The sequence below is a fragment of the Beta vulgaris genome, chromosome 3 (assembly GCF_026745355.1).
Source record: "Beta vulgaris subsp. vulgaris cultivar EL10 chromosome 3, EL10.2, whole genome shotgun sequence".
In the NCBI taxonomy this organism is placed as follows: Eukaryota; Viridiplantae; Streptophyta; class Magnoliopsida; order Caryophyllales; family Amaranthaceae; genus Beta; species Beta vulgaris.
This window is the reverse complement of record NC_079204.1, coordinates 29246546-29262066: the sequence shown is the minus strand read 5'-3', so window position 1 is coordinate 29262066 and position 15521 is coordinate 29246546. Positions and strand designations below refer to the sequence as shown.

General features: G+C 41.4%; 1 protein-coding gene across 1 annotated transcript; it reads left to right on the top strand.

Annotated features, from left to right (window-relative positions):
- Positions 1-7037: 7037 nt before the first annotated feature.
- On the top strand, positions 7038-8426 carry LOC125494048 (uncharacterized). Its single transcript, XM_048637548.1, has 2 exons — positions 7038-7870; positions 8033-8426. The coding sequence occupies exons 1-2, from the start codon at positions 7038-7040 to the stop codon at positions 8424-8426; spliced, it is 1227 nt and encodes a 408-aa protein (XP_048493505.1).
- The last annotated feature ends 7095 nt before the right edge of the window (positions 8427-15521 follow it).

Below are 15521 nucleotides of genomic sequence, written 5' to 3'. Positions count from 1 at the left end.
TGTCTAGCAACCTCACTTTAGCCACATGGGTAATTATGGCATGGTTTCATCATGCAACTAACATTATGTTAGCCACGCAGATTTGAGTGTGGCAGCAATAATATTCCTAAAGGTCAAATGTGGTGGTAATACTAGCAAATACCATTAATCTAATTATTTATAAACTAGTGGTGACAAACAAAGATAAAATTTATACACATTTGGCAAAAATAAATTTCATAACCAATGTTCAGAAATATATACATGAAAGTACGTAGAACTCACAAGTATTGTCCTAGTGTACTACATAATTGCCAACTCTTATAGTAAAGAAAAATAGTAACGAGACGATATCCTAGTGTACTACGTAATTAAGAAAAAAACATTGTCTCTATTCCTTAAAAAAAAAGGAAAAAAACATTGTCTCTATTCCTTCAAAAAAAAAGAAAAAAACATTCTCTCATAATTTTCAACTACTAAAGTAAAAAATTAACTTGTACTTCTTGTGCTTTTGATCTCTAGTGATATGTTTCACAGCTTGAACTTCTGCCTACATGAGACAAAAAAAAATGTAAGCATTAACAATGATCATAAGGTCAAAGTAAGCACAACATTACAACAAAGACCAACGCACGTTGTTACATACTATTACTACTACTACCAAAACGCTAAAATAAAATAACCAACACTATTTTTAAAGTAAAAATCAGCAACAGACACTTCAATGTTTCATGGATCTTAAGAAAGGTCATGGTTGTTCAAATATGTCAAAAATTAGATATGAATGTTCATTATAGGTTGACTTGTAACTCACAAGCTTCCACTTGATGAAACTTAAAAATTCCACAAAGAATCACAAGTGGATCGAGCATAAGGAACCATATTCTGATGTTCATGTTCATGTTTCTTAACTACCAAAGAGCATAAAGTGTTTCATCTTATAGTAGTGTTTTTGAATGTATCAAATATCAATAAGTCAATACACACAAAAGGAATCAAGTAAAAAGATTAACAATATAGAAAATCTACATACCTACTTCAAGATGATGAACCTGTGCTTTCGGAATCATTGTTTTCGAAAGCATTTAGTCCAAAACCTTGTAGTATATTTGTAAGTCGTTTTTCCCACAACTTATTATTAGCTGCAATTTTTTGATCCACCTCATCCCTTGTTGCATGTGCTTCTTTCTTTGCATGCTCTGCATCTTCTCTAGCCTTTTTTGCTTTTTTTTTAGCATCTTCAGCTTCTTTACGAGCTTCTAGGACTGCTTGCTCAACCGTCTTTTTTACTTCAATAACCTCATGTGCAAGATTTATATGGGATGGCTTAACACCAAAATGATCTGTAGTACTTTTACCTCTTCCATAAGCGCGTAAATATCCATGAGTATCTTTACCAAGCACCTTCTCAAATATTTGTTCATCTGTGTGATTATTAAGCCCTTGCTTTCTTTCTTCTGTCAACTTCTTCATCTCAGACTAAATACAAGTGTAAATTATTTAGATAATTCTGAATAATGCTTTTTTTAACAAATAAAGAAATGTGACTTTACTTACAACTGCATTCATGTTTTTAGCTAAGGTAACATCATTAACAGATATCTTTGACTTCCTCTTACGAGATTCAATTAGTAGCTCAACTCTTGAACAATCCTTGCCATGCATTTGTTTCTACAATAACATGTGAATGCAATTAATTCTATATGAAAAGGAGCAAGATAAGTTTAAATCAAATTAGCAATTACTTACATATTCATCTTTAGCACGAGCAAAGCTTTTAGTCCCATTATAGTGAGGCATCTTTTGATAAGATCGACTCTCAGCAGCTTTAACACTCCTTGCCTATGGAAAAGAGTTAATATAACATAAAAATATCATGATCCACCACATTATAAACATTTTTTGTACCTGAAATTTGTCACCACTCCAAAGATCAACCAAGTATTTCCAATCTCCTTTAGTTATCTTTTCAGTCTTGTTTTTCAATCGATCATCTTTTGTTTTTAGTTTTGGATCATCATAATATCGACGCTTCAACTTATGCCTGCTATCTCTAAACAATCTCCTTGCATGTTGAATAACACTATCTTTTCTTAACTCAGGGTCATCAAATGAAAATTTTTCCTGAAAGATAGGGAAAAAATGACCAAGATAGGAAAAGGGATGAATTACATAAATAAAGAACGAAACTATTAATTGATCAGGGACTCATCTCACCAAAACACAACTCCAAAGATGTTCTATTCTTTCAGATTTAATTTCTGCCCAATCTTTGACTTGTAGAGGAATCAAAGCACGATTTCTTACCTGTTCACCTAAGAAAAAAGCAAATATCGAAGAATTTTTACCAATAGGAATACCATCCCTATCAAATTCCACACTTATTTTTTCTCCTGGAGGTAATACAGTAAGCTTTCTACAATATACGGGACCTTGTCTTCCCTTAAGCGGCCCTCGTTTTCTCTTTACAACACCTACACACGTGAAAATCATGAAAAGGCAAAATTAATGTGATTGAATTTTACATAGAAATTACTTGAACAAGAAAATTTATACCTAAGATATATTTCCGCTTCATCACAATTTTTCAGCACATATTCTTGAGCTTGTATCAACTCCTCATTGCTAAGGTATCTAGATTTAGCCTTTCCTAAGGGAATACCACATGGAGAAAATATTGATAGTCCCTTATATACATTATTTTCTCCATCTGCATTCCTCTCGAGTTGATTATATCTTGTCTCCATGTCATTTAAGTACCTTGAACAAAAGAACATGCATTCTTCTATTATATATCCTTCAGCAATAGACCCTCTGGTATATTTTTATTCCGTACGTATGACTTAAACTTACGCAAAAGCCTATACAATAAGAAGAAGGATACCGTGAATATTTTATTCAAAACCCACATAAAAAGTTCATTGAATTAGCAAAGCAAAAGAATACCTTTCAATAGGATACATCCATCGGTAGTGAACTGGTCCAGCTACCTTAGCTTCCTCAGGAAGGTGAACACACAAGTGCACCATCACATCGAAAAAAGAAGGAAGAAAAATCTTTTCCATTTCACAAAAGGTGATAGAAATATGATTCTCAAGATCATTCAAGTCCTTCAGTTTTAAAGACTTGGAACACAAATTCTTAAAAAAATCGCTCAATTTAGTAATCACCTCATACACTTTGGGAGATGATACTCCACGAATCGCCAAGGGTAATAATTCGTCTAGAAGAACATGACAGTCATGTGTTTTAAGTCCCCAAATCTTTCGCTTCTCAAGGTTTATGCACTTAGAGAAGTTAGACGAATACCCATCTGGAACCTTTATATCCTCCAAAAATTTGCACACCGATATTTTTTGAGTTTTGGACAATGTATAAGGTGCTGCTGCTATATATGCCATTTTCCGTTAACTAGCTTTGGGGCTAGATGCTTCATAATATTCACATGCTTCAAATCATGCCTAGCTTTTATGTGATCTTTACTTTTACCTTCAATGTCTAGTAAAGTGCCTAAAATATTATCACATACATTTTTTTCGATATGCATGACATCAAGGTTATGACGAAGCAAGAGACTACTCCAATAAGGCAAATAAAAAAATATACTCTTTTTCTTCCAGTTATCTTCTCTCTTTGGCAACTTAAAAGTTTTCCCAAATTTCATTCCTTCAAGATCTTTAACTTGCTCTAATATCTCATTACCTGATAATTTCTTTGGGGGACTTCTTCTTTCAACTTTTCCATTGAAAGTCTTACTATTTCTCCATTTGTGATCTACATGTAGGAAGCATCGATAATCCATATAACAACATTTTCTACAATTTGGTAGTCTAGTTGAAAAAGTTTGATTCATACAACGAGGACATGCCTTATAACCCTTAGTAGACCACCCAGATAAGTTTGCATATGCTGGAAAATCATTAATAGTCCATAATAGAGCTGCATGCATATCAAAATATTCATTTTTTGAAGCATCATAAGTCTTAGCCCCAAATTCCCACAATTTTTTGAGTTCTTCAACTAAAGGTTGCAAATACACGTCAATGTTATTTCCTGGTGCACTCTTACCTGGAATTAACAAAGATAGCATCATGTAAGGTTGTTTCATGCACATCCACGGCGGGATATTATATACGACAATCACTACTGGCCATATACTATAGTCACTTCTTAGACCACCAAAAGGATTAAACCCGTCAGATGCCAAGCCTAATCTAACATTACGAGACTCTGAAGCAAATGAAGAATATGACTTGTCAAAATGCTTCCATGCTTTGCTATCAACTGGGTGTCTAAGTATTTCATCATCATCTCGCTTATCTTTATGCCATCTCATATCACTATTAGTTTTAGATGACATAAACAACCTTTGCAACCTTGGTGTTAACGGGAAATAACACAACACTTTCGGAGTAGCTATATTACGTTTTGTATCACATACACTACAACTTTCAAGGTTAACATTCTCTTTCCAGAACAACATACAATCATTCTCACATGCTTCAATCTCTCATAATCAAAACCCAAATCAGTAATCATTTTACGTGCTTCATAGTATGTTGATGGCACATTTGCATCTTCAGGTAAAACACTTTTGAACATTTTAAGCATACTTGTGAAAGCTTTGTTAGTTATACCTTCCATACATTTTATCTGGAACAACTTCAAAATAAATGACAACTTTGAGAAGTCATCACAACCAGAGTATAAACGTTGTTGAGCATCTCTCATCAAACTTTCAAAAGCTCCTATCCCCTTTCTGCCATCATGTTCATCAACATAAGGCTTTCTATGTTCTGTTTGGTTATCAACTTCCTCATCTAGAACATCATATGAACACATTGGCTCATTAGCGTCAAAAATCATTTCAAAAATTTCATCCTGACTCTTATCTCCTGTTTCAACTCTAAGTCGTTTTTTAGGGGGTTTATATTCACCATGATAGATCCAACGAACATAACCTCTCACTATTCCATTCAATATTAAATCATCAAAAATCTCTTCCCTAGTCTTGTGTCGACTATTGTTGCATCGATTACATGGGCAAGGGACTTTATTTGCTTCTTCCTCATTTTCACTACAAGTAGGTAAATTAGTAAAAGCAAAGTCTAAAAAGTCTTTCACTCCAGTAATGTATAATGTATGACTCCTATCATCACAAGTCATCCATTCTAACCTCTTCTTTATGGGATCAGAAGTATCCATGTTTCAAGAGAAAGTTAACTACAAGATAAACAATAAAGTATTTTTAAATAGAAGAACATTTAAAACTATTTTACACACAACATATATATGGGATATAAATGGGTACTCATAACCAATTTTTTTAAGAAAAAAGCTTCAAATTGCTAATATCATGTTTAGCTAGTTGGTAATTAGTGACGTGTAGTGTGTGGTCTGCAGGTCTAGTCCCAAGATCCAAAGTGTGACCATATCATTATATATATTTTTTAAGTTGGAAAATTAGGTGAAGTTATGGATGAAACCAAAGGATTAAGCAATAAGGAATAACTAAATCAAACCATGAAAGATGCCCCACTTAGCTTTTTCGTTGACTTGATTACAAGTTCAAGTTAACTTATCAAATTGGCCTTTGTTTGGTAAGAAAATTAAAATCTAAAGAAAAGACAACACAGAGAAAGACACAGTGTCATATTAGCTATAATATTTAGTGTGGGTTTGTTGGTTTTATTGAAAAATATGTCAAACAGGTGGTGGATGGTAATGTAGCCATGAGAGGGGTTGAACAATATATTATTTTCTGACCAAAATAAGGATGACCCACAAGACAATGACAACAACAATAACATCATCAACAGCAACAACAATGGTGAATCGAAACCGAAATTGAACTACAGTAGGGAGAATAATCCTGCAATTTCTATTAATTAAAAATAAAGAACATGATAAAAAAAATTGCCAATTTCTATTAGTTCAAAATTGGCTCGTATAATCTAACAAAAAAATTGAGTCTTGTATAAAAACTTACTCTGCCAATTCCTCTTAGATATCCAATCACAAATTGAATTCTATTGACATAAGCCGAAGAACACCGCAGCAAATTGAAATCTACAAACAAAATTGGAGAAACCGTGAGCACAATTGCAAATTCAGCAATAATATCAAAACTGTGAGCACCAGTAGATTATGAGAAGTACCGAAATTATCGAAGCATATACGATGGATTAGTTCGAAATTCGTCGCCTCGAATGAGTGAGAGAAAAAAAAGCCACAGGAAGATGAAGATCAGAAAGTTTAGTTCGACTGGTAAAGTGGTAACTAGGGTTTAGTTTTTTTTTGTTCTCTTTGGGTGAGATGGGAGGAAAGTTTAATATATTTGAAATTCTGAGTGCAGTTGACTTATCGATAGATTCGGTCCGGGCTCCAAAATTTTGGAGGGAGCTTTAATATGGCGGTTTTTATAATTTTTGGCCTAATTTTTTAAAATTTTACTTTGCCACATAAAAGTTCGTGGCAAAATTATATGCTTGCCACAAATATCTTAATCTTGTGGCATAATATTTTTTTAACTAAATTATTATCTTGTATAAAAGTATTATTTCCGTGGCAAGGTGTGAATTCGCCACAAATTAAAATTTCTCGTGGCGTAATATGTGGCGCAAGTATTAAATTGTAGTAGTGGAAGCATCCCAACACCCCATCTATTTCATCAGCCATGCATACCGAGGGGCAGAGTTGAGATACAGCGAAGCCGAGAAGATGGTGTTTGCCCTAGTAATGGCAAGCAGGAAGTTGAAGCCGTATTTTCAAGCCCATCCAATCACTGTCCTAACCGGACAACCCATCAGGAAGTTAATTGAGAACAGGAATCATTCCACCAGAATGACTGAGTGGGTCGACCAGCTGGCCGATTACGGGCTGGAGTATGAGCCTCGCCGAGCGATCAAGGCACAGGCCTTAGCGGACTTCATCAGTGAATGTTGCTCCCGACCGGAGGACATCGAAGTAAGGGAGTCGTGGGAATTACAAGTAGATGGTTCTGCGACCAAGTCGGGAAGTGGAGCTGGATTGGTCATCATACCCCTGTCGGGGACAAGATGGAGTACGCTGTGAAATTCGACTTCCTCGCCTCAAATAACGAGGCCGAGTATGAAGCTTTGATCCTGGGCCTACAGATTTGCATCACAGCGGGAGCTCAAAACATACTAGCAAAATCCGACTCCCAACTAATAGTGGGGCAGGTGTCGGGGGAGTACGAAGCTAAGGAGGATAATATGAGGATGTACCTCAACAAGACCCGACAGTTAATTCAGAAGCTGACTTCCTTCAAAATCCAGCATTTCCCTCGGTCCGAGAACCAACAGGATGATGCCCTTACCCGCATGGCTAGCTCAGCAGAAGGGTTAGCCCCCCGCAGCATAATTTGGGAAGTCCTTGAGCAACCAAGCATCAACTCTTTGGAGGTACATACTTTGAACCGTACCGACACCTGGATGGCAGAAATCATAGGGTATCTCCGGGACGGAGTCTTACCCATGGATGAGAAGGAGGCCAAGGCCCTTAAAAAGAAGGCGGGGTGGTTTCTCTGGCATGAAGGCAACTTGTATAAAAAATCTTACACGCACCCGTTGCTGAAATGCGTCACTCCATTCGAAGGGAATTACATTTTAAGGGAAATCCATGAAGGGGCTTGCAGCAGTCATCAGGGAGCCAGGACAATAGCTGGGAAAGCTCTAAGGGCGGGGTACTATTGGCCCACCCTTAAACATGATGCAGAGGTCCTAGTGAGGAAGTGCCCTAATTGCCAACTTCATGGAGATATACCTCGGGCCCCAACCAATCAACTCACCACTATCCAAGTTGTTCTTCCATTTGACAAGTGGGGAATGGACCTCATAGGTCCCTTTCCAGCAGCCTCGGGGCAAAGGAGGTTTCTCTTGGTAGCCATCGACTATTTCACAAAATGGGTCGAGGCGGAACCACTGGCCTCCATAACGGATAAGCAAGTGCAGAACTTCATATGGAGAAACATCATCACCTGTTTCGGGGTTCCCAAGACTCTCATCTAAAATAATGGAAGGCAATTTAACAGTGGGCCAACTCGGGAGTACTGCTCCAGATTCGGCATTAGAACAAGGTTCTCAGCAGTATCCCGACCCCAGACAAATGGTCAAGCAGAGGCTGCAAACAAAGTTGTGCTAAATGGGATAAAAAAGTCTCTAGAAGGAGCTAAGGGAAGCTGGATTGACGACCTCCCGGGAGTGTTATGGTCAGCAAGGACAACAGGGAAAGAGGCAACTGACCATTCACCCTTGAGCCTGGTTTATGGAAGCGACGCTGTCCTTCCCGTGGAAGTCGGGATATCATCCCCGAGAATGACATTCTATGACTACGAGCTGAACGAGGAGGAAAAACCAGTCAATCTCGACCTACTTCCCGAGACGAGAGGCAACGCTCTGCTGAGATCCATTCACAACAAGCTGTGAGTGGCAAGACAGTTCAATCAAAGGGTCAAGGCTCGCCCTATCTTAGTCGGGGATTGGGTGGTAAGGAAGGTGGAAGCCACTGGCCTCACTCATCTCAAAGGCAAGCTCGGGCCGAAGTGGGATGGACCTTACAAGGTTGTCGCCGAGGTCAAACCCGGGACATACCGACTTGAGTCACCAGATGGCACCCCCACTCGCCCGACCTTGGAATGCAGATAATTTGAAGAAGTATTACATCTAAGTTACCTTGTAACTCGGCCACACTTGAGCCTCTTATGTAATCAAAATGCAAGCCAACTCGGGGTATTCGCCAATCCCCTTTTGAGTTAACATGCCGCTTTGGCCACAGTTGAGCCGTCGGTTTTATCATTCGTTACAACTCGGGGCCATTAGCAATACCTTATTAGAGCTCGGTATTATTGCAGTAGTAATGAAAAGTTGGCACATTATCTCATACTTACAACGAATGATAACATTAATGACAACACAAGAAATTTTGGCAACAGAAAGGATATTGAAAAGAAAATACTTCATTTCATCATAAGAAAAATACAACATAAAGGTCCCGAGAACAGACTCTCAGGAACCACAAAAAACCTAAAGGTCCCGAGAACAGACTCTCAGGAACCACAAAACACAACCCGAGAACAAACACTCGGGGCTTAGTACATCTAAGTTCAAAATCAAAAAGAGCTAAACAGCGGCAGCTTTGTTAGGAGAGCTGTCGGTACTTCCAGTACCATCCTCCTCATGAGAGCTCTCAGAAAAGAGGTCCTCGGGCTCAGCATCGGCCTCGGGGTTCCCAGGATCGACTGTCGGGGCCTCAAATACCTTGGAGGCAGAAGAAACAGCCACCTTATAAGCGGAGGATGAAGGAGGATCCTTCTTAGCAGCCGCCTCAGCCTTCAATCGCTGCTCCTCAGCAATACGGGCATTAAAGGCCGCCTCGACTTCACTCCAGTCCAAAGTGGAGTCGGGACCCGTCAGTATGCCCTTCAGACGCTCCTTGGTCTCCCGAACCGCCATAGCATAAGAGCGAGAGGCCATTTGACCAATGAAGTCATGCCCCTCGGAAGACCTCTTCCAGCCCTCGAGGAACTTGGCATGCTCCACTTGAAGAGCCAGGGCCTTGGAAGAAGCTTCCTTTAGCTTGCGATCAAGGTGCCTAGCCTTCTTCTTTGACTTGGAAAGCTTCCCCTTAAGCTCGTCGAGCTCTGTTTGCTTGGTGTTCCTCCCGATGGTAACAGCCTCGAGATCCGACACAGCCTTCTTATGGCTCTCCGTAAGCGCCTTGTGCTCATTAACAGCCTTGGACGCCTTCTCAAAGATGTCTTTCTAATCGTTAAGCTCGGTGTTGAGGCGAGTGATCTGGGTCTCCTGGTCCGACATCGTCTTATTAAGGACCTCGACCTGGGCGTTAAGATCATTAACACCATGCTCGAACTGAGAGCGCCGATTAATCACCGACGTCATACGAATGGAGGTCTGCAGGTCAAAACATGTTAGATAGCCAAAGTCGGGAAAGAAGAAGTTGTACAAAAAAAATACATACCTCAAGCCATGATTCATATAAGGCATTGATCTCCCCTAGGCCCAAATCCAGCATGGCGTTATCATCAGCATTAGTATAGATGTCCTGAACAACTGCCCTCACCCGGGCCATCTTCTGGGCAGAGCTGATAGCAGTGAAGGGAGTGTCGATTCCGAATTTTTCAACTCGGGAGCGCTTCTGGAGAGGCTCTTCATAGTCAACTAAAGCTTGCTCGAGAAAGCTCCCGACCTTTCGCTTACTTCCCGAGGAGACCCCTGAAGAGGTCTTCTCAGAAACTTTGGAAGCCGCCTTCTCCGAGGCCGCCTTCTCAGAAGCCGCCTTCTCAGCAGCCTGAGCCCTCTCCACATCCCCCTTCAGCTTTCGGGAGCGAACATGGGGCTTCTTAGCCTTCTTGGCCTCGGTGTCCTAAGGAAGGTATACAAGTTAGCAAAGTGAAAGGAACACTCATCATAATCAACTAACGAGGATTACCTTGGGAGGTGGCGGCACCGACATGACCTCCGCGTCGAGTTCCGCCATAAGTCTCGCAGCCAAGTCAGCCCCATCAGTGAAGTGTTCGGCCATCGCAGGGTCTAAACGAGCTCGGGCAACACCTGAAACAAACAAATGTCAAATCTTTAGCATTAAAAGGCAGTTCAAAAAGACTTGAAGAAAATTACCCTTGTCACAGCTACAACTCAAGCCTACGACCGCCAGGAACATCTCGTCCCGGATGGTATGTCTGGTAGGCAACCAGTTGGAGGGCACATAAGCTAGATCCCCCGACTCTGTCCTCGAGGTGGTGGTAAGATAGATCGCCACAATTGCCACTTTCCGAGACATCTCGGGGACCGTCTGGTTCAATCGAAATCTAGGCCCTTCCTCGGGAGGAAAGATAGGGATACCCCACTCAGCATTGGTATAAACTTGATAAAACATGCGGCGGAATCCCTTTTGGTTCGAAGGAGGATCACGGACCACCTTATACCCCGGGCGACATTGAAAGCGGAACCATCCCGGGCCATGACGATCAGCTGGGCCAAGCATAAGAGTGAAAGTGTTGCGCCACAAGCGCAAACTCGCGGCCACCCCGAGAAGTTCACAAACGACGATAAACCCGTTAATGGTCAACCAGCTGTTCGGGAGAAGATTAGTGAGGGTAAGCTGATAACCGTTGAGCAACTCTTTGATAAAGGAATGCAAGGGGAACCTAAGTCCCATCTGCATACTTTGATGATACACGGAGACACACCCGACAGGGGGAGTTAAGACCGACTCTGTACCCTTAGCTCGAACAACAAAATAAGGATCCAGGATCCAGAACTTGGGCCAGAGAAACTTCGAAGGGTCCAGGCACCACTCCCTCATCTTCCTCACTAAAGGAGTCAGGTGTATTTACCAAAGAAAGCGCATCGGGAACCTTAGAAGGATCCTCGCAGGGTATCCGAGTGCTAACTAAAAAACCATCCACCCCTCGGATCTCTTCCGACAACCTAACGGGTGAGGAAGCGGAAGCAAGGGGATCCACCTCGGGATCCATCCTAAAAGCCTAGGAAAATAAAAGAAAGGGTCACTAAGAAGCGTACCTTCTCGGGAAATCAGAGTCGGGAACGAAATCTGGAGTGCGCACTCGGAGAACTCGGGATCAGAGGGAGTTGGGAGAAATCCTAGAGAGAAATCCTAGAGAAATTCTAGAGAGAGATTTTAGAGAGAGAGTGAAAGTGTGAAAATGATTTCAGAGTACGGACAAACTCTCTCTCCATCTCTATATATAACTCCATCCTCATCTCCGCGTCGCGACAACCTATGGACCCTCAATGGGCCCTCAAAAGATTGGGCCAAAACAGAAGGAAAGGCCCCATTCAAATTCAGGCCCAAAAGTCAACGGTCAAACTTCCAAGGGTCAAACCCCCTCTCAAAAACCTTGACTCTCTCCAGTCATCCCCGAGTGCCATACCCTTACTTGGTCAGCCCAAGAGAGTCTCATACTTAGCCAAATAAAGAGCTAAGTCTAACCGCACCCGACATAAGATTGCATATAAAGGCTCATTGGCCCCCGAGTTGGGTACCCCTACTTGGTCAATCCAAGGGGTTTCCTACTTAGCCAAATAATGAGCTAAGTCCATTCGTAACTCAACTCGGGATTACATGGGAAGGCCTATTGGCCCCCGAGTAGGGTACCCCTACTTGGTCAATCCAAGGGGTTCCCTACTTAGCCAAATAATGAGCTAAGTTCATTCATAACTCAACTCGGGATTACATGGGAAGGCCTATTGGCCCTCGAGTTAGGTACCCCTACTTGGTTAATCCAAGGGGCTCCATACTTAGCCAAATAATGAGCTAAGTTCATTCATGCACAACTCGGGATTACATGGGAAGGCCAATTGGCCCCCGAGTTAGGTGCCCCTACTTGGTCAATCCAAGGGGCTCCATACTTAGCCAAATAATGAGCTAAGTTCATTCATGCACAACTCGGGACTACATGGGAAGGCCTATTGGCCCCCGAGTTGGGTACCCCTACTTGGTCAATCCAAGGGGCTCTCATCCTTTGCCAAATAATGAGCTAAGTTCAATCATAACCAACTCGGGATTGCATATGGATTCTCATTAGCCCCCGAGTTGGGTACCCCTACTTGGTCAATCCAAGGGTTTTCCATACTTAGCCAAATAATGAGCTAAGTTCAACCATAACCAACTCGGGATTACATGGGAAGGCCTATTGGCCCCCGAGTTGGGTACCCCTACTTGGTCAATCCAAGGGGCTTCCATACTTAGCCAAATAATGAGCTACGTTCAATCATAACCAACTCGGGATTACATGTGGAGGCTCATTAGCCCCCGAGTTGGGTACCCCTACTTGGTCAATCCAAGGGGCTCTAATCCTTAGCCAAATAATGAGCTAAGTTCAATCATAACCAACTCGGGATTGCATGTAGAGGCTCATTAGCCCCCGAGTTGGGCACCCCTACTTGGTCAATCCAAGGGGCTCTCATACTTAGTTAAATAATGAGCTAAGTTCAATCATAACCAACTCGGGATTGCATGTGGAGGCTCATTAGCCCCCGAGTTGGACACCCCATATTTATCCAACTAACGAGCTAAGTACAATCATATCCGACTCGGGATGGCAAGGGAAGGCATATCGGCCCCCGATTCCCGAGCTCAGAGTCCGTCGAGGAAGGCTCATCAAGCCCGAGCAATACCCCCCAGTCACAGTCGTCGGAGTACTCGACGAATCTTAGTCGGGGTCGGGATACCCCGCGAGAACACCAACTTGGGAAGTCGGGATGTCGCTCGGGGTCACACCCTCGGGTATCTGGATGATCAGGGCGGTGTGGCGAAGCGCATGAGACCCGAGCTGGATACCTCGGCGCACCCAAGCCGGTGTCGAGGCCCTCGGGACCCCATAAAGGTACGGATCACCTCTCGGGATCCGATTGAGGGGCGCCCAGGATCGCACTCCCGAGTGCCCTGATGCTCAAGTCAGGATATTGGAATTCGGGTGCACCTTGTCGGGGTACCTCGATGCATCTCGGTCGGTAGAGATGTCTTTTGAGGCCTCATCATAACATAGCTCCCCTCTCGGTGTTTGAGAGGAGAGCCCATAAACCCCTCCGGGGAATAACGCTCTCGGGTCGGGGTTCCTGTATCAAAGCCAGCTCGTGAAAAGTTTCGCCAATTAACCGTATCCGGGATCGCGAATCCGTCTTCGATTATTTGGCGCGGGGCTAATTGTTTGGGCCCCTGGTCTGGTCCAATAAAATATCAAAAGGCCCTTCACCTAAGGCCTAGGTCTCATATACCAAAGAAGATTCACCAGCTTTTAGGGAGCAAAAAATTGGTTACCTTAAAAAGGTGGAGGCTCCCTTAAGGTATTGGGATCTCCCCCAAAAGGGTTTCTTGTCTGGGAAATCCCCAACACTATAAATACCAACAGTCCCATCAATGAACAAGTATTCAATTCTCATTTAACAAAACCAGAGCATCTCTCTCTAGACTGGATTACTTTCTCTCTCTACCTCAATCTCAACTGACTTGAGCGTCGGAGGGGCTTTCCCGGAAACACCCCCGGGCCAGTTTTTCCTTGTTTTGCAGGATTGGAGACTACGAGACTCCGGATTCTAACCTGACTCGGGATTTGACTGTCGCTGTAACACCCCGATAATTCTCTCTTTCTAGAAAATACTTTCATAACAAATCTAGAGAATTACCCAGGCTTCATCGCCCGTGTGATAAAGTTTCGGCTTACTCAGAATTTTGCAGCGGAAAACAATTGACTAAAACCGACTTTATTAAAACCCATTAAATAAATGACAAATGTTTGAAAACTAAAACACACCAACTAAATAAACCTCAAACTTAGGTAAAGATGTCCCTACGAAAACAACTTAAACTATGCTAAGTATAAGCCTCTCCATTCCAGATTCCCAATGAGATGCATCTGCGAACCTGTAATGTCAATGCAATACTGACTCTGCTCACCAGAAGGATCATCACAGGATCAATAGGCAAAGCCATGATCACACACACAAACAAACACATAGTCAGCAAAGCTGAGTACTACATATCAGACATAAATAATCCTAAGCATGATACTACAAACATAACTTGCAGGAATAAATAATAACATAAGTAAATAATACTCTACAGACAACTTTTACTGAACTACACTTGACCCAACTTTTATTACTTTAATGGAATAGTTATTGGACGAGTTGACCAACCAAAAATAGGAAATACGGTCATGACTCCGTAAACCAAAATGACCTACGATATCGAGGAACCTTTGAACTAAAGAGGAATGGTGATCAATCCAATCCTTGAAAAATACATATCACGGCGGACTATGTATCCCAACCCTTAGTGTCCAACTCCAGACGTGCACCAGTCTAAAGTTTATAACTTATTCTCGTTTCACTTTACGTTAAATATATTTTATTACTTGTGTTGACACAACCAAGCAAATAACACAAAAAAATAATCACACAATCATACAAAATCCTTTTTATCTTTGGATTAACAAGTTTTCACAACTTATCAATCAAGACTCCTTTTATTTCTTTTTATCCTTTGTTGAACCTAGCCAACAGAAATCCGTACCTTTATATAGGTATAACTCATACTTACCAAATAAGATCCACGGTTCTTATAAGATAAATAAATAATCTCCAAGAAATCTATGTAACACATGATTCCAACTTACATTAATTCACTCACGAATTAATACCAAAAACTGAACTTATCTGCTTGCATCAAACTTCCATACAAACAGTCATACTCATAAATATTCTTAGTTTACATGTAGCACACAGGCAAGTAACATGTAAACAATTTCGTAAATCATATATATGAACAACAAGTCCTATACATGATACTAAATAAATAAAACATCCCTAAGGATGTTTCTAAACCATATAGCACGTAGACTATGTACGTACCTTGTGTAAACGAAACGGTAGGCCACTTTTTCGTCTAAAAGTCCCCTACTTGAATTCTCCGCCTAGAAAAATAAAATAACAAGTAAATACTTGAACTAAAAATTTACAGCAACTTTAAAAACGTCC

Bases quoted from the DNA above. Each gene is read 5' to 3' on its own strand.
- LOC125494048 (XM_048637548.1), top strand. From the start codon at position 7,038: ATGGAGTACGCTGTGAAATTCGACTTCCTCGCCTCAAATAACGAGGCC. The intron at 7,871-8,032 runs GTTTCTCTTGGT...GCAATTTAACAG, and splicing joins GCAGCCTCGGGGCAAAGGAG to TGGGCCAACTCGGGAGTACT.